This window comes from Cricetulus griseus, chromosome 4, assembly GCF_003668045.3.
Source record: "Cricetulus griseus strain 17A/GY chromosome 4, alternate assembly CriGri-PICRH-1.0, whole genome shotgun sequence".
In the NCBI taxonomy this organism is placed as follows: domain Eukaryota; kingdom Metazoa; phylum Chordata; class Mammalia; order Rodentia; family Cricetidae; genus Cricetulus; species Cricetulus griseus.
This window is the reverse complement of record NC_048597.1, coordinates 216,836,304-216,861,296: the sequence shown is the minus strand read 5'-3', so window position 1 is coordinate 216,861,296 and position 24,993 is coordinate 216,836,304. Positions and strand designations below refer to the sequence as shown.

General features: G+C 45.2%; 1 protein-coding gene across 1 annotated transcript; it reads right to left on the bottom strand.

The window, feature by feature from the left end:
• Positions 1–1,535: 1,535 nt before the first annotated feature.
• Positions 1,536–24,317, bottom strand: Slc25a20 (solute carrier family 25 member 20). Its single transcript, XM_027414594.2, has 9 exons — positions 24,058–24,317; positions 18,012–18,104; positions 14,051–14,178; positions 8,747–8,837; positions 6,722–6,839; positions 4,708–4,780; positions 4,243–4,352; positions 3,521–3,645; positions 1,536–2,362 (listed from the first exon to the last, which is right to left on the bottom strand). The coding sequence occupies exons 1-9, from the start codon at positions 24,160–24,162 to the stop codon at positions 2,300–2,302; spliced, it is 906 nt and encodes a 301-aa protein (XP_027270395.1). The 5' UTR covers positions 24,163–24,317; the 3' UTR covers positions 1,536–2,299.
• Positions 24,318–24,993: the final 676 nt, after the last annotated feature.

Genomic DNA, 24,993 nt, shown 5'->3' with positions numbered 1-24,993 from the left:
ATATGGGCATGTGTAACCCAGCTATGTGAGTGGGGGGAGGGAGGAAGATTGCTAGGGCTGACCCTTATCCTAGCTCCAGTTCCGTAAGAGACTGTCTCAAAGCAGAGAACTCAACTTCCTCCTTTGGCCTCAGCACTTGCACACAGTGCCTTTATCTGTGCACACACACACTCTCACGCATACAGCACACACATAAAAATACTCACGGACACGCGTTTCTGAACACATACAGACAAAACGTTATTTTTAGCTGGGTATGAGATATATACCTCTAATCCAGCACTTAGGAGGATCAAGAATTCAAGATTATCCTCAGCTACATAATGAGTTTGATGCCAGCATGGGCTGACAGACACCTGTTTCAAAAAAACAAAAACAGGCTGGAAAGTGGTGGCACACGCCTTTAATCCTAGCACTCAACGGGCAGAGGCAGGTGGATCTCTGTTTTAGGCCAGCCTGGTCTACAGAGCAAGTTCTGGGACAGGCTCCAAAGCTACACAGAGAAACCGTCTCTAAAACAAAACAACAGAAAATGGGATGGGTCTGAAGAGATGGTTTATCAGGTAAGAGCACTTGCTGCTCTTCCAGGAGAACCTGAGTTTGATTCCCAGCACCCACATAAGGCAGCTGTAGCTCCAGCTCCAGGGGATCTGACGCCTCTGGTCTCCTCAAGCACCAGCACTCATATTCACATACCCACAGACAGACACACAGACACACAAAAAGAAAAATCTTTCAAAAAGATTTCTTTTAAAAAGTGAAAATTTTATTTTTGGCTGAGGATATAACAAAGTTAAGTGCTTGCCTAGCATGCAAAAAGCCCTGGATTTGGTCCCCAGCACCCATAAACTGATTGTGGTGATCACACTTGTAATCTCAGTACTTGTGAGGGAAGGCAGAAGAATCAGAAGTTCAAGGTCATCCTCCTCTGCTACAGAGAATCCAAGGCCAGGCTGGAATACATAAGACCTGGCCTGAAACAAACAAATAAGTTACCCTCTGAGCCACCTTGCTGGCCCCTCTACTTGGCCATAATTCTCATCTGATCATACTCACAAGCAGGACAATGCTCGAAAAGCCAGGCTCCATTTAGCAAGCTCTCCACTAAGACCAGGACCCTGGTTCCAACTCCCTCTAGCTTTATCAGATCACACAGCAAGTGCCAGACCCACAGCCACCCCCAAACTCAGAACTGCTTTTGTCTTTTTTGAACAACTGACTCTCCCATCTATAAACTCAGAGAGCCATGTAGCTCAGGAGAGACGGAGAATGCATGACAGGACAGATTACAAGCGAGGTTTTGGGTGGCCTGCCTGCCTGCCAGACTGACACCAAGGAAGCCTCCCAGCCCCACCCATCCTTCCTGGAATATAAAGAGAGAAAGAGAAGTCCAGGCAGCCAAAACCTCCTCCTTGCCTGCTAGAGGCCCAGTCTATGGCTCCCAGGAACAGACACTGATTCCTGATAGCCTCCAAAGGTATAGCCAACCCTGCTGAACTGTCCCTGAATCACAAGATAAAATACCACACAACGCAAAAATTAGGAACAATATTTATTGTTTCCTGTTAAAATTGGGTGCTCTGAGGGGGAAAGAATGTGCAAAAAGAACCTTCCTACATTATGGCTTTCACTTACCCAGGAGGCTGGGGCGGTCTTCACAGAGTAGGAGGGGAAATTCTCCACCTTCCCCTGGGAATTTAGACAATTGTTGGTTTTTTTTGTTTTTTTTGTTTTTTTTTTGTTTTATTTTCTTGTGTAAAAATATCTAACAATAGTTAATAAGTGCTCTGTTCTTAGGTATATCTACCTAGTCCATCTGGTAGACAGATGTGGGCTTCATAACCACATCTGTATGTGCAGCCCAGGAGTAAATGGCACCATAGAAATCTGTTGGGTTTTCCTGGCTAGCGACTGAAGATCCCAGCTTCTGGTTTAGCTGGCTGAAAATAGGCAAAGGGCCTCCAGAGAGTCAGCCATCAACTCTTCAGTGAGGAATATTTTGAGTGTAGTAGGGCCGTCAGTCAACCAGTAGGTGGCAATTTGGCCAAAGGTAGTAAGTCTATAAACTATTTAATCCATCTCTAATTCTTTGGAAGTCTTCTAAATTCAAGTTTCAAAATGGCACATCAAGTTACACAAGGTAGAGGATGTCATTAAGGCAACAATTTCACCATCACAGCCATGCCTGGAGCTCTGATCCCACCATCTCCCTCCCTCACCCTTCAGGAACACCTAGTCCTGCCCACTGCTTCTCAGCAACAGTTGTCCAGCATACAGAAGTCTTGAACAGTCCTCAGCCTCACAAGTTGGGGACAATCCAATTAAGGATCTTCATGGCAATTTCAAAGCCAAGGAAACAGGCCTAAGAAAAGGTTGGGTGGAAAGAAAAATTGGCAGAGGATGACTATCTGTAGATACCTCCTGTCAATACCAGAGCCCCTTCCCTACCTAGCCCTATTCCCACCCATATTAAGGGAGCTAATTAAGCTGAGTGTGGGAAGGACACCTGTACACCCAATACTCCAGAGGCTGAGTCAGAGAGACCTCAAATTTAAAACCAATGTGGACTACACAGTAGGATCCCTCAAAAGAAGAAAAAGATAGGGAGAGGGGAAAGGAGAGGGGAAAAAGGAAGTTTAGTCACTTACTCCCGAGAGGAGTAAAATGTGCATGGCTAGGGTTGGAGAGATGGCCCACTGGTTAAGAGAGTTGATTGTTCTTCTAGAGGACCCAGGTTCAATTCCCAGCACCCACATGGCAGCTCACAGCTGTCTGTAATTCCAAGATCTGATACTCTCCCACAGACAAATATGAAGGCAAAACACCAATGCACATAAAGAATAAATTTTTTAAAATGTGCATGGCCAAGGCTGGGTGTGGTGACACACCCTTATAATCCTAGCACTTTTCCTGGGAGTTTGAAGGTGGGGGGGATACATATAGAGACCTTGTATTTAAAAATAATGGGGGAGCAGAAGAGAAGGATGGCGGAGAGAATGAAGAGAGGAAAAAGAGAAAATACATGTCCTGCAACCACAACTTCTGATAACCAGATCAATCATTTCAAATATCTGGAGCTGGAGAGATGGCTCAGAGGTTAAGAGCACTGACTGTTCATCTAGAGGTCCTGAGTTCAATTCCCAGCAACCACACGGTGACTCACAACCATCCGATCTGGTGTCCTCTTCTGGTGTGCAGATATACATGGAAGGAGAATGTTGTATATATAATAAATAAAATCTTAAAAAAAAAAAAAAAGAAATTAGCACACCTTTAGTTCCAGTACTCGGGAAGCAGAGGCAGGTGGATCTCTGTGAGTTCAAGACCAGCCTGGTCTACAAGAGCTGGTTCCAGGACATGTCTCCAAAGCCACAAAGAAACCCTGTCTCAAAAAAAAAAAAACAAAAACAAAAACAAAAACCAAAAACCAAACAAACAAACAAACAAACAAAAAAGAAAGAAATCTCTGATCTTACAGTGAGTCCAGAAGGAAAAGGCATAGCCCTTGTCCGATACTCACTGCATTGGCTGGGAAGGCTCTTATCATTACTGCATTGAATCCTTTGTACAAGGATGCCACTCCTTCATCCCGGATCAGCTCTCTCAGCACGTCTCTGAAACCATGGGGATATTTTCCAGGAGGGGCTGTAGGGCAGAACCCAATTTTCTAAGCTCCAGAAAGCTTTGTGACCTGACCACAGCAACCCACATGGAGACAATCTAATAATGAAACATTAGGTCAGAGCTAGCACCAGGGCAAGGACACCTTGAAGGCCATTGAGAAGTAGTCCACCCCTCAGCTGACACTGGGGCAGACACAAATGCCTGGGTTACTGGTGCCAAGGGAATTAAGAATTGAATTAAACAGCTTCGGGTCATGTTGGGGGGGAGGGGGGATAGACTCTTGTGTTTAGACTGACATGAAAGAAACCCTAGGGCTTCTAGAATATAAATAAGGAGAAAGCTGGTCAAATATTGGATTCTGCCATGGGAAAGAGAGCATATATCCTCAATCTTAAACCCTGAGCACTCACCAGGCATGGTGGTGCACCCCTGTTTATAATCCCAGCACTTGGGAGATAGATGCAGGAGGAGCAAGAAGTCAGGATCAGCCTTGGTTATATAGCAAATTAGAGACCAGCCTGGGCTACATGAGACCCTTTCACAAACAACAAAAACAAAACCCCTGCCCCCAGGGTAGTCAATGCTAGGACCCACTCCATCCAAATCTACACCACTCACCAGTCTGGAATCGAGACTTGAGCACATCTGGGGGGATTGCGACAGCCCAGTTGAAGATCCCGGCAAAGCCTCCAGCCACGAGGATCCGGGGTACACTGAGGTCACTGACACTGCAGAACACCACAATCCTAGTCAGACAAGATCTTGGCAGTGGTGCTCAGATCAGTCCCTCTAACATACTCAGGAAGAAGTTACTGAAAAGGCTTCAGCCTCGGGGAAGGAGGGTCAAAGGCCATGACCTGGAAGATGCCACTCTGTTGGAGGAGGTTTCATGCATTATTTAAAATGCCCCTCCGCTGAGTGAGGCACAGAGTACAAGATGTTAGCTGCACCCCAGCAGCTAGGAAAGGGACAACTACACGGAGCCAAGCACAATTATTGTTGTCTCTTTCAGACCCACCTGTTGGAGGGGACAACCTACCCAGAAGGGGGGAAATGGCTTCTACATTCTAATGCTCTTTTCACCTCTTTCCCTCTGGAGTGAAGAGATTTTTAAGCCATTCATATGTCATGAAATACATCCCACTGGCTGGAACATCTGTTCGTGGCAAGAAAGAGGTGAATTAAAAAAAAAATCAACAAAATGTCCACAGATTGGCACTAGAGTATTCAGAGATTCCTGAGTTCTTTTTAAAAACAAGTTTTTTACTTTGTTTTTTTAAGATGGGGTTTCTCTATGTAGCCATATCCTAGAACTAGATCTGTAGATCAAGTTGGCCTCAAACTCAAGAGATCCCCTGCCTCTGCTTCCCAATGCTGGGATTAAAGGTGAGTGTCACCATGGCCCAGGTAATTTTTAATTTTTTTTAGATTATACTTATATCATTTCCCCTTCCAATCCCCCCATGTGCCAACCCCATGCTCTCTTGCAAATTTATGACCTCTTTTTGTTTTCTATATTTATATAGTATAAATATATATTTGTTATAGTATAAATGTATACACACGGGGGCTGGTGAGATGGCTCAAAGGTTAAGAGCACTGACTGCTCTTCCAGAGGTCCTGAGTTCAATCCCCAGCAAGCACATGGTGGCTCACAACAATCTGTAATGAGATCTGGTGCCCTCTTCTGGTGTGCAGATATAGAAGCAGAATGTTGTATACATAATAAAATCTTTAAAAAATAAATAAATGTACACACACACACACACACACACACACACACACACACACACACACACACAGAGGATAAATACACAAATCCAGCCTGCTTGGTCTGTATAATGTTATTTGTATATATTCATCTTCAGGGTTGACCAATTAGTGTGCTCTTCTCTAGGGAAGATCCCAAGAAGTTCTTTAGCAGCTACATCTGTTTGTTTGTCTGGAGACAGAGTTTCTCTGTGTAGCCCTGGCTGTCCTGGAATTTTTTGTAGACCACGCTATTATCTAACTCAGCAATCTGCCTCTGCCTCCCAAGTGCTGGGATTAAAGTTGTGCTCCACCACCACCCGGCTCATCCTTTTTAATTTTTTAAGCTTTATTTTTTTGTTTTATGGGCTAGAGATATGGCTCAGCAGTTAAAGGCTAGACTCGCAACCAGAAATGTTTTTTATTTTATTTTATATAAATGAGAATTTTTCCTGCTTGTATGCCTGTGTACCATATGTGTGCAATGCCCCCCCCCCCCCCGAGGCCATAAGAAGACATCAGGTTCTCTAGACCTGGAGTCACATGTCTTGTGAGCTGCAGTGTGGGTGCTGGGGAACGAACCTGGGTCCTCTAGAAAAGTAACCAGTGCTCTTAACCATTGAGCCATCTCTCCAGCCTTCTACATCTTTTGTTCGTTTGGTTTTGTTTTTTTGAGACAGGGTTTCTCTGTGTAACCCTGGCTGTCCTGGAACTCTATAGACCAGACTAGCCCAAACTCAGAAATCCGTCTGCCTCTGTCTCCCAGGGTGGAGACAGTTACCCCCTATTTTTAATAATCACCCTGCAGCTATCAGATGCTGCTGAGAGCTAAGCACCAGTGTGAGTGTAAACAAACATGATGTAATTCATCTTCCAAGTACCCTGTAGGTGGTCACCACGATGCACCAACTCTAGTTGTTACAATCACAGCTAATTGTCTGGCCTTCCTTCAAGCTGCCATCTCAGGATAAGACTGTCTCTGTCTCAGGAATCCTGCCTGTTAAAACCAAGAGGAGGTCTGGGGGTGTAGCTCAGTGGGAGAACACTGCCAGCAAGCACAAGCCCTGGAGAGATTCCCACTACTCCTAAGTCTTTCTTTCCCCACCTCATCCCTTCAGCCATGATTTCTTATTAGCATCCACGGCCTCCCCATGTCATAACTCCACCCCTGAAGAAATTGGGAAAGAATAAACAAATCTCTCCACACTTCACCATGTCCATGCTGGGTGAGACTGCCTATAAGCAGGGCACACATGTGTCAACACTGATCTAAGGTCGAGCTTCTCTGTGACAGATTCTCATCAGCTGTCTTTCCAGGTGACCTAGAGTGCAGTGCTTCAGACTTTACCTCGCATGAGGGTCAGCACAGTCCCTTTGTAGAAGCCACGGATCCCAAACTCCTGATAGAGCTTCTTTGCACAGTCCAAGGTACCAGTGTATTTGGTTTCCCCCGTAGAAGCCTGAATCTGGGAGGGATGGAAGGTCATCAAGTCAAAACAGCAATGTTGGCATTGACTCAGCAGGTTTGGGGCTACCTGGCTAGCCGGTCTAGCTGAATCATTGAGTCTCAGGCTAATGAGAGATCCTGTCTCAAAAGACACAAGGTGGGGGAACCTTAGAGACAATACCTGGGGCTGAGCTCTGGCCTCCACATTTTCAAGTACATACCTGCTTATAAAAAGACAATAATGCCAACAAGATGCCAGGGGTGTGAGAACTGTCTAAGATTTTTAAAGCAGCCATGATAAAAAATTCTTTAATGAAAAAATATGAATATGCTTGAAACATGAAAATAGCCACAGCAAAGAAATGGATAGTTTTAGCAGAGGAATTAGAATCTACATAGAAGAATAAAACAAAATTTCAAACTGAAACAAAAGACTCAATAGATACCTCGATGAACAGCAGCAAAGAGGAAAGGAGCACTGTCTCAAAAAAAGAAAAGCAAATGGCCAGCAAGCTGGCTCAGTGGGTGGGGCACTGCTATACAAGCCTGGGGCCCAGGCTTGATCCCTAGGGCTCACATGAAGGTGGAAGGAGAAAACTGACTCCACAAAGTCATCTCCCACAGTCACCTATGCACTGTGGCATCTGTGTCCCATCCTTGGTCTACAGAACGAGTGCCAGGACAGCCACCAAAGCTGCACAGAGAAACCCTGTCTTGAAGAAGAAGAAGAAGAAGAAGAAGAAGAAGAAGAAGAAGAAGAAGAAGAAGAAGAAGAAGAAGAAGAAGAAGAAGAAGAAGAAGAAGAAAAAAAAGGCAACTTATATCTCAGCAAAGTCGTTCTTGGGGGACTGAACCTTGGACCTTGCATATACTCAGCAGATCCTCTGCCACTGAACCATATCATCTCTTATCGGGGTTAGAAAGGAGGCTGCTCCTACCCAAGATGCCCTATGTCCCCATTTACTGCCCAAAGATCCAGTAAATGGCATTCTATAATTTTGTTTCTGTGGGTTTTTTGTTTTGAGACAGGGTCTCTATATAGCCTTGGCTGTCCTGGAACTCTATGTAGACCAGGCTGGCCTCAAACTCACAGAGATCCACCTGCCTCTTCTTCCCAGTGCTGGGACTAAAGGCGTGCACCACCATGCATGGCTCATTCAATAATTTTTTAATTTCAAGAACATCTGAATTTCAGGACTCAAGCCTGCAATTCTAGCACTTTGGAAGTACAGATGGTATAAAATGTTCAGGTATACAGTCAGCTTGAGGATACCTGTGTTCTTTCTAGTTCAAGTTTATTATAAATAAAGCTATTAAACACATTTACACGCAGAGATTTAAGTGTTTATTTCTTTGAGCTAAAAGCCCAGGAGTATACAATTGCTGGGTTGTACAGTAGTTAAATCCTTAGTTGTTGTTTGTTTGGTTTTTTTTTTTTTTTGGTACTTTGACACAGGGTACCCTTATATAGTCCAGGCTGGCCTATAAGTCTCTCTATAGCCCAGGATAACAATGAACATGTGGCAAGCCTCCTGCCTCAGACTCCTGAGTGCTGGGATTATAGTTCTATGCCACAACACATGGACTTAAGCTCTTCCTGCCTCATCTTCAGCATCTGCCTACTAGAAGGCACCACAACAGCTGGTATCTAGTTCTTGATTCTGAAAACCTTGTTTTGCCCAACTGGACTAAAGATTTCACACAGGGGGGAAAGGACGGGCATAAATAGAGATCCAGGATGGCACAACATGCCCAGGACCCCAGCACTTGCCTATAAGCCAAGTATAGGGAGACCAAGGCAGGAGGATCATGAGTTTGAGGCCAGCCTGTGCCTCATAGCAAGACTACAACTCAAAACAGCAAACCCACAAAGAAGCTAACACACACTGTGTGTGCTTGCATTCTCTTCACTGACCATACCCTTACCTGCAGCAAGCATTTAATCCGTTCTCCAGGGGTCATGATTCCCGTGGTGAACACACCAGATAACATTCCAGCTGCAAACAGCTGTGGGTAGCTGCATGGAGAACAAAATAGAAGCAACCATCTGTGTTATCCACCAAGGACTGAGGCAATCCAAGCAGAGAGAATGGTTTTGTCAGGAAAAGTAAGTACGTGCACTGGGAGAAGCCTTGCTACAAGAAAATCAGATTTTGTTTTGTTTTGTTTTTTGTTTTTTCAAGACAGGGTTTCTCTGTGGCTTTGAAGGCTGTCCTGGAAGTAGCTCTTGTAGACTAGGCTAGTCTTGAACTCACAGAGAGCCACCTGTCTCTGCCTCCAGGGGATTAAAGGCGTGTGCCACCACCACCCGGCAGAAAATCAGATTTTACAAAGACTGAATTCTGGGTAAATTCTGATGTCAAATTTACCAGAGCAAGGGTTCCAATGTCAAGAATAGGAGACCCTTGAAGCCCACACAAAGGAGTTGCACACTCGGATGCCCTAACACGAGAAAAGCTTTAGAGAGGCATATGGTTTCCACCCACGAGCCTGTTGTGTTCAGTAACTCTGGACAAGTTACCAGGTCTTTGCAAGCCTTGATTTCCTGACTGTAAAATACTGGGTTTTCTGTGGTGCAAAGAGAGCCTATATCCTGAGGTTTAAATCTCAGTGGACCCAATTCCCTTCCAATATGATATACCCTGGGCCACTAAGCCAATACTCAAGCAGAAAAGCTTCAAGGTCAAGGAAAATGACTGTGGCCATCCCACAGGCTGATGGCTAGCCAAGTGTTCTAGTTTCATTTCTTTTGCTGTGATAAAATACTCTGGCCAAAGGAAAGATGGGTTTATCTTACAATTGCCAGGTTACAACCAATCATTTAGGGGAAGTAAGGCAGGAAGTCAAGCAGCTGGTTATATCACATTTACAGTCCACAGCAGAGAGGACCAATGTACTCTGCTGCCTGCTTTCAGCTTCTCCAGTTTTCTGTCTTATGTAGTTCAGAGCTCGAGCTTAGGGAATGATGCCACTCACAGTGGGCTAAATCTTCCTACATTAATTAATTACTACAATTAGAACTCTCTTCACAGGTGACTCAAGTTGTAGCAAAATGACATTGAAAATTAACCTTCAGCTAGGTGACGACGCACACCTTTAGTATTTAATCCCAGCATTTGGGAGGCAGAGGCATAGGCAGAGGCAGAGGCAGAGGCAGAGGCAGAGGCAGAGGCAGACTGATCTCTGTGACTTTGAGGCCAGCCTGCTCTACAAACTGAGTTCCAGGACAGCTAGAGCTACAGAGAGAAACCCTGTCTGGGGTGGGGGTGGGGGAGAGTGGAACAGAACAAAACAAACATCTCACCTTCATACCAAGCCAGTAGTAAGGGCTGTAATTAGTTTAATGTTGGAAAGGCTGAGTCAATGAGGGTGCCCAGGATGATGGTCCTCACTCTCACCCCACAGAATAAAGCAGCCTGACAATGAGAAGGCGTCTGAAACTCCTAGTGTCTATCACTAAAGCTGTCTGTGCCACCTCTAGCAAGGCCTTATCTTTCTGGGATTAGGAATGCCAGCATGGTCAGACACCAGGACACAAAGGAACATTCAGCATTTCAACAGAGTCATGTCCCATCCCGACCCCACTCCCCTGCAACACACAATTTACTTGCATCAGGCCTCATTAGTCCAAAGCTCTGACAACTGAGCCTTCAGGCCAGAACCACCTCCAAAGGAGTCTAAGACAATGGAAACAGATGCTAAATAGCAACCAACTGTCTTGGCTGCTTCCCTGTAGGAACAGCGACAGTCTTGACAACCCAGTTCTTGCACTCACATCAAAAAAGACTGCCACACCTACTTCACACATACAGGCCAAGCAACAGCTGAGGGCTGGACAGTCAAGACTTTGTTTTTTGTTTCTTTTCATTTCAGCAGAGGTCTTAGATTGCCTAGGATGCCCCCACCCCCTCTCCTCTTTCCTCTTGGTTTTCTGAGACAAAGTTTCTCTCTGTGGCTTTGCAGGCTGTCCTGGAACTAGCTCTTATAGACCAGGCTGGTCTCGAACTCACAGAGATCCACCTGCCTCTGCCTCTGCCTCCCGAGTGCTGGGATTAAGGGCGTGCACCACCACAGCCTGGCAAAATGATTTTATTGTTTTAAATGTATGAGTGTTTTGGTCCATATGCACATCTGTGCACCTCATGCATGCCTGGTGCCCTCAGAGGCCAGAAGAGGGTGTCAGATTCCCTGGAGCTGGAGTTACTGATGGTTTTGAGCTGCCATGTGGGGTGCTGGGAGGAATCGAAGCCAGGTCCTCTGGAAGAGCAGCCAGTGCCCTTAACTGCTGAGTCATCTCTCTAGGCCGGTCCTGATCTCTTAAGAGGGGTCACAGGGCTTTTGGAGACAGGATCTCATACAGCCCTTGCTAGCCTTGATCTCACTATGTAGCTGAGGATAACTTAGTACTCCTGATCCTCTTCCCTCCAATTCCCATGGATCAGAAGTATAGGCATGTGCCACGATGCCTAGCACAGTGTATTTTAAATGTGCTGGTGATGTGATTAGTCTTCCAAAGTGGCTGCACCAGTTTGTATCAATGAACACATTTTTTGGGCTGGGTGGTCAAGTCCTGTAGCCCTAGCTACTTAGGAAGCTGTGATAGAAGATCTTACAGGTTCAAGGATTGCCTGAATTACAGAACAAATTGAAGGCCAGTTTAGGCAACACAGTGAGAAGTTACCTCAAAAATAAAGAGTAACAAATAAATAATAAATAAAAGAGGGCTGGGTTGGGTGTGGTAGTGTACACGTTTAATCCCAACACCCAGGAGGCAAAGACTGGTGGATCTCTATGAGTCCGAGGCTATCCTGGTCCACATAGTGAGTTCCAGGCCAGCCAAGGCTGCATATGGTGAGACCCTGACTCAAAAAGGTAAAATAAATGTTTGAGGCTAGCCTGCTCTACAGAGCAAGTTCCAAGACAGCCAGGACTCCACAGAGAAACTCTGTCTTGAAAAACAAGGAAGAAAGTAAAATAAAATAAAATACAAACTGTATTTCTAATACAGTTGAGTAGTAAGTGCCTGTCCAGCATATGTGAGGTCCAGTCTCAATCCTTGGTACTGCCATTTTTTTTTTTTTAAATGCAAGCCTATTCAAAGAGCTATAACCACTGTTTATTTGGCAGTTTTCCCCAGAAACAAATACCAGGCCTGTAGGTCTGACCCAGGTGGCATAAGAGACTTCTTACATATATGCCCAGCTCCACAGTCCCAGGTTATACTGCTCTTTTACATTTCAGTAACTAAATTGTCCCTATAACACCATCAACCTCCACTCTTCCCACGATGCCCAACCTTAGGGACTGTTCCCAAAATAGGATCTTGTGTGGACATAGGACACCATGTGGACACTATGAACACCTGGCCTACTCTGCCACTCTCCACCCCCATTCCGGGAGGTATCTGTGAGTGCTGGGTCTTCCTGGGTTTCCGTTTCAGAGCTCTGGTAAAACTCCTTTCCGTACAAATGCCTGTCGGGAGGAAACCACTGTAAGGGAGACTGGATGGTGGAATGGGGTCCTGAGTGTCTCATTCTGCTTCTAGAGGAAGACTGTTTCTCTCACGTTGTGTTACTACATGGGAACACAGCCCATAAGCACAGTACAGATGTGAGCCGTCACACATCTGGGACCCTTACATTCTCTACAGAAGCTAGACACATTCAGAACACCATGACTCCAGGAACAGAATCTCACATTACAAACACCTCATCTGCATCTTAAACCTTCACTCTCTTATAGGCTGAAGTGGTGACAGAATACATTCACATGACACCCTGACCTTGCCAGCCTTGGTGGTTCTTGTGTTTCCTGCAGCCTTTCCAGAGTTGTTTCCTCTATGGCTCAAGGACACCCAGTTAAATCAAGAGTTTCACTCAAAATTCCCCTGCATTCTGATGAGCTTGTACGTTGCTTTTTTAAATGTTAAGGTACTCAATTGTCCCCCTCCCCCTCCAAGACAGGGTTTCTCTGTGCAGCCCTGGCTGTTCTGGAACTCACTCTGTACAACAGGCTGGCCTGGAACTCAGAGAGCTCCTCCTGCTTCTGTCTCTTGAGTGCTGGGATTAAAGGTGCGCCGCCACCACCACCCAGCTCAATTGTCTCTTTATACCCAACTAACTCTAAAAATTTACTAAAAGATGTTACGGGGCTAGAGAGATGACTGAGTAGTTAAGAACACTGGCTGATTCTCCAGAGGACACAGGTTCAACACCCAGCACCCACAAGGCAGCTCATAATAGTCTGAAATGTCAATACCAGGAGATATAACACCTCTTCTGACCTTCTCAGGCACTGCACCCATGTGGTACAAAGATATACATGCAGGCAAAACACCCATACACATAAAATAACAAAATAAATTTTTTTTAATTTAAAGAAAATAAAAGGGCTAGGGATATATCTCAGTTGGGAGAATGTTTGCATGTACAAAGCCCTGGGTTCAATCCCCTGTACTGCATAAAACCAGGGGTGGTGTTATACAACTGTAATCCGAGACACAATAGGTAGAGGCAAGAGGATCAGAAGTTCAAGGCCATCTTTGGCTACGCATGGAGTCCTTTTTAAAATTTATTTTATGTGCATGAATGTTTTGCCAGCCAGTATGTATATGTAGCATGAACATGCCTGGTGCCTGAGAAAGTTAGAAGGCATCTGATCCCCTGGACCTGGAGTTACAGAGACAGTTGTGAGCCACCGTGATGGCAATGGGAACCGAACCCAGGTTGTCTGAAAAGCAACAAGTGGGCTTAATCACTAAGCTATCTCTCCACCCCCTTGAATCTTCTCTTAACTAGATAACAAGTCTACTTCTGTCCTTAATGTGGCACTAGACACTGCCCACAGCACTTGACAAGCATTTTAGCATTTAGTTCCTCAAACAGCAGTGTGCAGTAGGGATTTACTGTAGATAAAAAATTAATGACAACTTGGCAAAGAGGCAGGAAGGGCTCTTTTCTTTTACCCTTTCATTTCATAGAATGAAGGAAACTCGGGTACTTCCTTCACTCAGAACGCCCACAGTCAGCCCTGGGACCCAGGGGACAGCCTAGTTGTGAAGACTTTCCCTACCCTTTCATTTCATAGAACAAAGGAAACTCGGGTACTTCCTTCACTCAGAATGCCCACATGTCAACCCTGGGACCCAGGGGACAGCCTAGTTGTGAAGACTTCCCTCAACACATATCACATTACCAAGAACAGCACTGAGTGCTGCCTGAGAATACTTACTTAAGTGTATCCTCTGGAGATTTCTGCTGTAGTTTCTTCCCCAAACCAAACCCAAAGAAGCACACAGCGAACATAGGGGTGACTCCAATGATGGGTGCAGCCATGCCCCGATACAGCCCTGTGATGCCCTGCAAGGAAACAGAAACAATCTGCTTTCAGATACTTCCATCTGGGTTTCAGTGCTAGGAATCGAACCAAGGCCTAGCAAGAGCTCACCTGAGCTGCAGCCCCCGCTCACTACCACAGGGATGCCATGGAGCCTCCAACCTCTGATTTTCTTCTTTACCTTTTTCACACACAGAGATGTCTACCCCCAAATTTGTGTGTTTATATATGCATGTTTACGTATACATGTGTGTGCCACTTGCATGTATAGGTCAGAAGTCATCTTTAGGTGTTAGTCCCCAGGCGTCATTCACATTCATTCATTCATTCATTCGAGACAGGGTCTCTCTAAATAGTCCTGGCTGTCCTGGAGCTTGATATGTAACCCAGGCTGGCCTTGAACTCACTAGAGAACTACCTGCCTCTGTCTCCTGAGTGCTGCAACTAAAGATATGCCAGAGATACTACTGAGTTTTAAGATCAGTCTGGGAAATTTAATGAAATTTGTCTCAAGTTTTGTTTGCTTGTTTTGACAGGATTATACTCTGTACCCCTGGCTGGTCTATAGACCAGCCAGGTCTTATGTAGACCAAGACAACCTTGAATTCAAAGAGATTATGCTTTACCTCCAATAATGCTAAGATTAAAGTCCTGTGTTACCACACCTGGCCAATAAAAAATATTTTTAAAGGACTTGGGAGTGGAGTGGAGGAAGCTTGGGAAGACGGTTCTTCAGTTAAGAGCCTTTTCTGACCTCTGTTGCACCAGGCAAACATATGGTGCACATGCATACATGCAGGCAAAACACTCATCCACATAGAATAACACGTCTTAAGAAAAACCTAAATGTGGGGGGCAGGTGCCACCAGCACTCAGGAAACAGGCAGGATGACTGAGAGTCCAAATAAGACTAAATCTCTCTCTCAAAAAAAAAAAAAAGGAAAGGAAAAAACAGGACAAAACAATCATAATCACAAAAATAGTAAATTGGGGGATGAACATGTAGCCCCTCTAGAGTATTTAGCATGCACAAGACTTAGATTTAATCCCTGGCACCTCAAAACAAAAGGGAAATGGAGCCAGGCAGTGGTGGTGGTGCACGCCTAATTTAATCTAAGCACTTGGGAGGCAGGAGCAGGTGGATCTCTGTGAGTCCAAGGCCAGCCTGGTCTACAGAGTGAGTTCCAGGACAGCCAGGGCTACACAGAGAAACCCTGTCTTAAAAAAAAAAAAAAAAAAAAAAAAGGCTCTACAAAAGCCTGGCACTGCTACAGGCTGCAGGTGCACACACCATGGGTAAAGTACAGAGGCAATAACAGGAATAAGACAGAGATCTAGGAGGTAGGGACAAGAGCAGAATGTGACAAAGTCCCATCAAAGTCTCTCCCACAGTTCTGCACTGGGATGAGAAAGACGCCCAGCTCCCAGACCACACCTGCCTCCTGACAACCCACCTAATTTCCTTTCAGCTCAGTGGTCTGCCAGCTTCATGAAATACAACTCATGTCTGGCAGCTCCAGAAAACAGAGCCAAGTCTACTACACTGAAAAAGAGGGAGGTGTATAAACATGGACTAATGATGATGCCTACTAAATTCTGACAAGAGTTAGATCTTTATTGTTTTCTTTCTGGGTTTTTTTTTTTTTTTTCTTGCTCTATTTCCCAAGATGAATTTCAACTCAATTCTGGTGATCCTTCTGTCTCAGCCTCCCTGTGTCAGGACTATAAATATATGCTAATCAGGAGTTGGATTTACACCCACACCCAGGATACAGCCCAAGAAAATCGTTGACCAAGAAACATGCAGACTTGGCTCTCTTCTGTAAGGGCAGAGAACTCTGAGTAGAACTGGAATTTAGAGCCTCCCCAAGGCCCTGATTAGCCTCCACCCTGAGTGCCACAGAGATCAGGAAGAAACACAGGTGAGAGAGCTGAGCAGGCCCTGCCTCGGCACCTTTCTCCTATCCTGAGGATACACCCATCCCTTCCTGGCACCTTTACACTGCTAGGAGACACCCACTCTTCAGTTTCTCTGTGTAATAAGGTCTACTTAGTGGATGAACATATGCAAGGTGCATTTTAGTGCAACTGTAATCTTAGCACTTAGGAGAGTGACGTAGAAGGATTAATGGGATGCAGTATGAGACACCATCTGAAAACATCAAAAAAAAAAAAAAATGAAGAAAGGGAGCTGAGATGGTGCAACCCTTTAGAGCACTTGCTCTTGCTGAGAAACTGGTTTTAACTCCCAGCACCCACATGGTGGCTCATAACCATCCATAACTCCAGTTCTACAAAATCCCATTCCATTTTCTGACCTCCAAAAGCCCCAGAACACACATGGACATCCATACAGATAAATAATACTTTAAAAATCATATTCTATGTCCGGTGGTAGTGGTGCACCCCTTTAATTCCAGCACTCAGGAGGCAGAGGCAGGCAGTATTCTGTGAAGTTGAGGCCAACATGGTCTACAAAAAATGAGTTCCAGGACAGGCTCCAAAGCTACAGAGAAACCCTGTTTTGAAAAACCAAAGGGAGGGGCAGGAGGGATGGCTCAGAGATTAAGAGAACTGTCTGTACTTCCAGAAGTCCTGAGTTCAATTCCCAGCAACCACATGATGGCTCACAACCATCTGTAATGAGATCTGATACCTTCTTCTGGCATACAGGCATACATGCAGATAAATCACTGTATACATACTAAATAAATCTTTAAAAAAGAAAAACCAAAGGGGAAAAAGTCACATTGTAGTAAAAAAATTATATAACCAAATAACCTTAACACAATTAAATGTTCCTGTCTAGGAGTGTGGACGTTCTGCTGGCCTCTTTTTTTCTCCAAACCTCACACACTTCTTTTTTGTTTGACTTTTTGTTGTTGCTGTTGTTTTTAGGTATTTATTTTATGAATGTTTTGCTTGCATATATGTATGTGCACATGTGTGTGCCTGGTGTCCTCAGAGGAACTGGAGTTATGAATGTTTGTGAGCCACCATATGGGTGCTAGGTACCAAATCTAGGTCCCTTGCAACAACAGTAAGTAAGTGTTCTCAACTGCTGAACCATTTCTCTAGTCCTTTATTTTTTTTAAACCCTCTTTTTAAAAATTATTTATTTTTATTTTAGGTCCATTGGTGTTTTGCCATAGCTGTCAGATCCCCTAGAACTGGGATTACAGACATGTGGATGCTGGGAATTGAACCTGGGTCCTCTAGAAGAGCAGTCAGTGCTCTTAACCACTGAGCCCCTAAACCCTCTTTAAAAAAAAAAGAAAAAAAAAAAAAAGAATATTTATTTATTATGTGTACAGCATTCTGCCTCCATGTATGCCTGCACACCAGAGGAGGGCACCAGATCTCATTATAGATGGCTGTGAGCCACCATGTGGTTGCTGAGAATTGAACTCATGACCTCTGGAAGAGCAGTCAGTGCTCTCTTAACCTCTGAGCCATCTCTCCAGCCCTTTTTGTTGTTTTTTGATACAGGAGCTCTCCATGTAGCCCATACTAACCTTGCACTCAGATCTTCTTATCCTAGCTTTCCACATGCTGGGATTAGAGGCCTGTGCCACCATATCATACGAGGGGAATTTTTACTCAATTCACAGCTTTAATTATGACTTACTAACTCTCCATTGTCTACTTCCAGCTCCCAGAAGATCGAAGGATTTCATTGGCTTCCTTCATCTGCATAAACAGTAGCTGGAATTATCAGGTTCCAGAGCAGATGAGGATAAAGCTAGGGAGCCACAGCTGTAGCCAGTAGAATCACACAGCTGTTTCTTCCCCCAGAGAGTAGTGCCAACCCCTGAACACAGCCCCTGACTAGGGTTGCCCAGCACCCAAAGCACACCTCTCTAATAAGAGTCTTCCGGAAACAGTCGATGGTCCCAGAGTACATAGGTGGCTGTCCTGGCAAACTTGGCGGTTGCGTCTGCAGGCGGACCTGAAAGCAGAAATTAAAATAATTACCTTCCAGAATTAGCAGCAATTATCCGGCTTTCCTCTTTGTCTCTCGTTCCTCTTCGCCCTTACAGTACTGGAGACTGAACCTAGAGCTCTGTATAAGCAGTTTTCCACCAGCCATACCCTCGGCCCTTCAACTTCATGAAGCAGGGAAATGTATGCCTCTGTGGACGCCCTCAGCATCTCCTTAACCTGATAGGCAGATTCAGATTCACTATTTCATTAAGACTCACTCGATTTGTTATTTTTTGTTTTTGACACTGGGTTTCTCATTTCTTAAATCTATTTTTGCTTTATGTTTATGAGTGTTTTTCCTGATCATATGATGTGCACCACATGCATACAGTGCCCATAGAATCTGCCAGAACCTCAGCAACTAGTTACAGATAGTTGTGAAATGCCACAGGGTTCCGTGCAAGAGCAGTCAGTGCTCTTAAGCTGAGCCAGCTCTCCATCATTTTTTTTTTTTTTTCCAGAGACAGGGTTTCTCTGTGTAGCTTTGGAGCCTATCCTGGAACTCGCTCTGTAGACCAGGCTGGCCTTAAACTCACAGCGATCCTCCTGCCTCTGCCTCCCGAGTGCTGGGATCAAAGGCATGTGCCACCACTTCCTTGGTTTGGTTCTGCTTTTGTTTTCATCATTTCATTCTTTCACAAGCACTTTTTATATTTATTCTTTGATAATTTCATACATGTATGAAATGTATCTCATGCATATAATCCACCTCCCTCCTACTTTCTCCACACCCCCACAACAATTTCATTGTTTTTAACTGTCGAATATTTCACTGGGTACAAAATTATATATATACATTCATTAACACTATGCTCGGTTTTATGTCACACTGGGGACTGAACCTAGGGCTTGGTGCATGCTAAGCAAACACTCTACCAGTGACTATGCTACATCCCCAAACCATTAGCATCTTCCTGACTATCTCACAAAAAACACTAAACCAAGCTGGGCACGGGAGCACTTAGGAGGTAGACAGGAGAACCAGGAGCTCAAGGTCATCTTTGCCTATATAATGAGTCCAAGGCTAGAGTGGGCTACAAGAGAATCTAGCTCAAAAAGAAACAGAACTAAGGCAGACCACCCACTCAAAATGCTCTCCCAAATACAACTCTCAAAGACAGTGAGCATTTAATGAGTCTTTACTTAGCCCCCTAAGGCTTAGGGTAAAGTTTTATACTGTAATAGAAACAAAAACAGCCAGTACTTTTTAGTCTTTTTCCAGGATGTTTTTCTGCTAACTGTTCTCCAAATGCCTTTCAAGGCTGTCCTCACACCAACCTTTCCAAAACCTAGCTTTCAACATGGTCTTTCTCCACTTCTTTATAAGTCCTTATTGTTGCATATGTTAGGAAGTTGTTCACTAGGCAGCAGGAGGGCTGTGAGGTTTGTGGTACACAACAGTGTACCACAATGTCCAGTGGTACCATAATGTCCAGTGGCTGTCACTGCTTTATATCCCAAGTCCCTTACACTCACCTTCAGATCCTCCATGGTAGGCACAACCTTCCATGGCAAGCAGGGAAGCCAAGTGGGCAGAGCTTCTGATGCAGGCCTGGGATCTAGCTCAGTGACAGAGCATTTGCCTAGCATGTGTACTGTCCTGGGTTTAATTTTTAGCATCACCAAAATGGAAAAACAAACAAAAAACAAAACTTTATTTGGCCAGGCAAGCCTTTAGTCCCAGCACTTGGAAATGGGGCAAGTAGATCTCTGAGTTCAAGGCCAGGTCTACAGAATGAGTTCTACTCTGTACCTATGGCTACATAGAAAAACCCCATCTTGAAAAAACAAACAAACTTTATTTGGGCTGGAGAGGTGACGAGTCGGCTTAGTGGTTATTCTTGCAGTGGACCTTAGTTCAGTTGCCAGCACGGACACTGTGTGGCTACAGCTAACTCCAGCTCCAAGGAAATCTGATACCTCTGGCCTCCATGAGCACCTGCACTCATGTGAACATAAGCACAAGCACACAAACTTAAAATACAAATATTTATAAAATTTTTCTAGGTGGTCTTTTTGTTTTGAGACAAGAGTTTTTCTGTGTAGCCCTGGCTGAACTGGAACTAGCTCTATAGACCAGGCTGGCCCTGAACTCAGAGATCTACCTGCATCTTCTTCCTGAGTGCTGGGATTAAAGGATGAATTACCATGTTTTTAATGTTTTTTAGATAGGTTCTCACTATGTAGCCTAGGCTTGCTCAATTTCATTATGTATTCCTGAGTAGTCCTGAACTCATGATGATATCCTACCACAGCCATGGTAAGTACTTGGATTATTAAGTGTTAACCAACAAGCCCAGTGCACACAGATTTTTTTGTTTTGTTTTGTTTTGTTTGTGGGGGGTGGTAAGACAGGGTTTCTCTGTGGCTTTGAACACTGTCCTGGAACTAGCTTTGTAGACCAAGCTGGTCCTGAACTCACAAGAGATCTGACTGCTTCTGCCTCCGGAGTGCTGGGATTAAAGGTGTGCACCACCACTGCCTGGCCAGTGCACTCGTTTTGATTGCTATCTTTTGTAATTTTTATTGTTTTGAAACAGAGTCTTATGAAGCCCAGGCTAGCTCAAACTCAATATGTAGCCAAAGACATGAATTTGCATTCCTAATGCCTTCTGCCACCAGTTCCCAAATGTTACTATTTTTCATGATTTTTGTTTTTGTTTTGAAATAAGGTCTCACTATGTAACCCCAGCTAGCCTGATCACAAAGTAGACCAGCATTTTCATTTTACTTACTTACTTTTCTGAGGTAGAGTTTCATGTATCCCAAGCTGGCCTCAAATTCAATTTGTAGCACAAGGTGCCCTTGACCTTCTTAGCCCTCTGCTTCTACTTCCCAAGTGCTAAGTGCCGGTATTAAGAGGCATCCAAGGCTGGGCATTGGTGGCGCATGCCTTTAATCCCAGCAGCACTCGGGAGGCAGAGGCAGGCTGATCTCTGTGAGTTCGAGGCCAGCCTAGTCTCCAGAGCTAGTTCCAGGACAGACAGCCTCCAAAGCTACACAGAGAAACCCTGTCTCAAAAAACCAAAAAAAAAAAAAAAAAGAAAGAGGCATCCTGCTTAGGTTTTACATGGTGCTGGAAATCAAACCAAGGGTTTCGTGAATGCAAGACAAGTACTCTATTAACTGAGCTACATCTCCACCCCACTGATTTTTTTTTTTAATGTTCCTTCTATTTATCTCATTATGACATCAGCCATCCTGGCCAAGTGGTGGTGGTGCCACCGCATTGGTGGCACACACCTTTAGTACCATCACTCGGGAGGCAGAGGCAGTCGGATCTCTGTGAGTTTGATCCCAGCCTGGTCTACAGTGTGAGTTCCAGGACAGGGTCCAAAACTATACAGAGAAACCCTGTCTCAAAAAACAAACAAACAAAAACAAAAACACAAAAAGAATTGGGTAGACGTCACATTCTAACCCCACCTCCCAGCTCGTACTTGCCTTCACTCCTGCCCAAACTATGTGCTGGAACTTAACCCCAAAATGCAGGAACAGTGTTGGGAGGTGAGACCTGATGGAAGGTGTGTATGCATGAATGGACTGGTGCCAGCTGAAAAAAGATTTGAGACGAGTTTGATCTCTTGCCCTTCCATCTTGCACCACGGGATGACACAGCACAAACAGCCTTGGACAAACATAGACCTATGGATCTTGGCACTCCTAGCCTCCAGAACTGTAGGAAACAAATCTTTGTCCTTTATAAACTGCTAGTCTCCAGTGTTCTAAGACCTAAGACACCTACCTCCCTATGCCAGATCTCTTCCTTTGCTTTTCATTTTTATTGCTTTTTTTTTTGTTTGTTTTTAGTTTTTCGAGACAGGGTTTCTCTCTGTAACAGCCCTGGCTGTCCTGTAACTTGCTCTGTAGACCAGGCTGGCCTCCTGGAACTCACAGAGATTCACCTGCCTCCGCTTCCAGAGTACTGGGAAGGCTTAGACTGCCATGTCCAGTAATAATCATCCAGTTTTCAATGCCTGCTCCAACCCTACCTCAGTTCAGTTCTGAAGTGTTCCAGTTCTCAGCAGCACATGTGGGCCATGACTCAGTTGCCTTGAAACTCTGAAAGATCCTTCAAGTACTTGGGCAGTGTAAGAAGGATTAGAAGTTCAAGGTCGTCTTCTGCTACATAGTGAGTTTGAGGTCAGCATAGAATACATGAGACCCTACCTCAAAAATAAAAGCCAAATCACAAAAGCATCAGGGTTTACTTGGTGACCCCCTCACTCTCTGAGGTCAAAAGGACAGCAATAGTAATCTGTGGTTTTGGTTTATGCTAAAAGGAAAAGTGTCTACTGGTAGTGAGCATTTTCAGTCATTTATAATTCAGGGCAGAGGTCACTGGGCCCTTGCTGGGAGGAACATCAAGAACAAGAGGATACAAGACCAGAGCGACAAGACAGAGTAAGGATACTGGGGTTTTTTTGTTTGTTTTTTAAAGTCTTACATGTGCAGAACAAGATTTCTGCCTTTATAGAATAAGATTAGGAATAAAGGCCATATAGAGTTACTTGAATGAACCACTGCCTTAGAAACAGTAACACAGGCCGGGCGGTGGTGGCGCACGCCTTTAATCCCAGCACCAGGGAGGCAGAGGCAGGCACATCTCTGTGAGTTCGAGACCAGCCTGGTCTACAAGAGCTAGTTCCAGGACAGCCAGTTCCTACACAGAGAAACTGTCTGCCAAGGTCTGATGTCACACTGCAGAGTACTACAGACTCCCCCAGAATGCACTCTGTCTTTGGTTAGCTTCACTCTTGAAGCCAGCAGAGGGCCTGCTGTCCAAGCCTGCCAATAGGAAGAAGCCTTGTCTACTATTTTCTTTCAGAGAAAACTGAATGGGATACCCTCACACACCCCCAAAAAAGGTTACCACCCCCAACAACACACATCCACATACATGTCTTCTTTCCCACAGGCTCATCCTGGCTGTGACCTGTCAGACCTATCATTTTCCTTCAACTACAAAAAACAAAACAAACCAATAATGAGGCTTCAGGAGCTAGGTCATAGGATAAAGACTTTGGTCTCCAGCAAGACCTTGTTGTGTGCACTGAGGGGTGAGGAGAAAAGGATTCCTCTGTGACCACGGTTTCCTCACCTGAAACTGGCTGCTCACTGGGTCCACAATTGTCCCACAGGAGTGACTATGCAATAGGTTATGACGGGCCGGGTGTTGGTGGCACATGCCTTTTAAATCCCAGCATTCGGGAGGCAGAGGCAGGAGGATCGCTGTGAGTTCGAGGCCAGCCTGGTCTCCAGAGCGAGTGCCAGGATAGGCACCAAAGCTACACAGAGAAACCCTGTCTCGAAAAACCAAAAAAATAATAAAATAGGTTACGACGGTTACCCTTGCAGTGAGTGACTGGCTGAAAATGGCCAATTGCCTCTTCGGGCAAAGAAAACTGCACAAGATAAGCTATGAGGCACACTGACTGCACGAGACTGTGTCAAAGGACATCTATGTCACCTTTGCCCTTTGTGCTGGGTTAACAGGGATCCTGTTTCAATCTTTATAACAAAATATTAGGGTTAACTGGAAACGGGTTTGGGGAGATTTTTTTTTCTTTTTTATCTCCAAAGAAATAGTGTAGGGTCAGAAAAGACTGTCAAAAGAAGACCTTGGATTAGGAACTGTCTGGCTCTTGGGGCGCGAGGGACAGCCTCTGCCGACTCCTGAGAGTGGTTCTCGAGATTTCTTTTTTCTCTTTGAGGTGCTGGGGGCGTTGAATGCAGAGCCTTTCGCCCTGTTAGGCAGACAGCACTCTATTTACAAGCTACAGACCATAAACCCACCGTAAACTTCCCACGGAATCTTCTCCCGCCCACTCCTGGCCTGAGGCAGCGTCTCCCGGGGACCCTACTCCAGGGGTCGCCTCGGGCCTTGCCCCCGCCCCGCCCCCATCCAGACTCCGCACCTTGACCGTGTCCAGGGGGTGCCCCACAAACACCAGGCACATGCCGCCAAAGCCGCCGGCCAGGAGGTTCTTAAGCGGACTGATGGGCTTCGGCTCGTCTGCCATGGCTGGTCTCTGTCAGTCTGCCTGGCGGCGGCGGGCGCTCCCGGTCCTGCTCCGCTGCCCCGGCTACACCACAGGCTCCGCTGACCCTTCGCCTACATTAGGTGGGCGGAGCCTACGGCAGGTCGGAAGGAGGACCCACTTGGCCTAGCTTGGTTTCCGCCCGAAGTCTGCTTCCGGCCGCGGCTCCTCCCCCAGTGGGCGGGGTTTCCCCTAACGCTATGTGGGAGGGGCTTGGGAGCGTCTGCTATGGATACTCCTCCAGGAAGCCTTCTTGGACTTGAGTGTTTTTTTTTTTCCCTCTGTGGTCCTTTGTAACCGTGTGCTGCACAGAGGCCGCATACACCCTTTTATGTGCCAGCCACGCAGGCCCCTGTCTTAACAGTTTGATAAACCATGACAAAGATTAAGGGGAAAATGCACAGTACATCTTACGGTGAAAATTGCTCTGTAGGAAGACAAATCTGGGAAGGGTTAAAGTGTGGAAGACAAATAATTTGCAATTCTAATTAGACAAGAGAAGATTTCATTGAGAGAGTAAGGAAATGAGTCCTGTCCACAGACACTGGGTAAAGTATGAAGGACCTTTCTGGCAGAAGTTAAACAAAATGCAAAAATTCTGAGATGGCCTGTGCTGTCCAGTCTGAGAAACCAGGGGGTGGGGGGGAACTGATGAGGACAGAAAAGAAGTGGAGACTTACCAGAAGGAACCAAGTGTGTCAGTGAGGACATCAGTCTCTTCTGCGAAGGGTTTTGGGAAGAGAATAACAATCTGAGATGAAATTTAAAACCAAAAGCGAAACAGAATCCCTGTTAACTTTAGCTGGTGGTAAC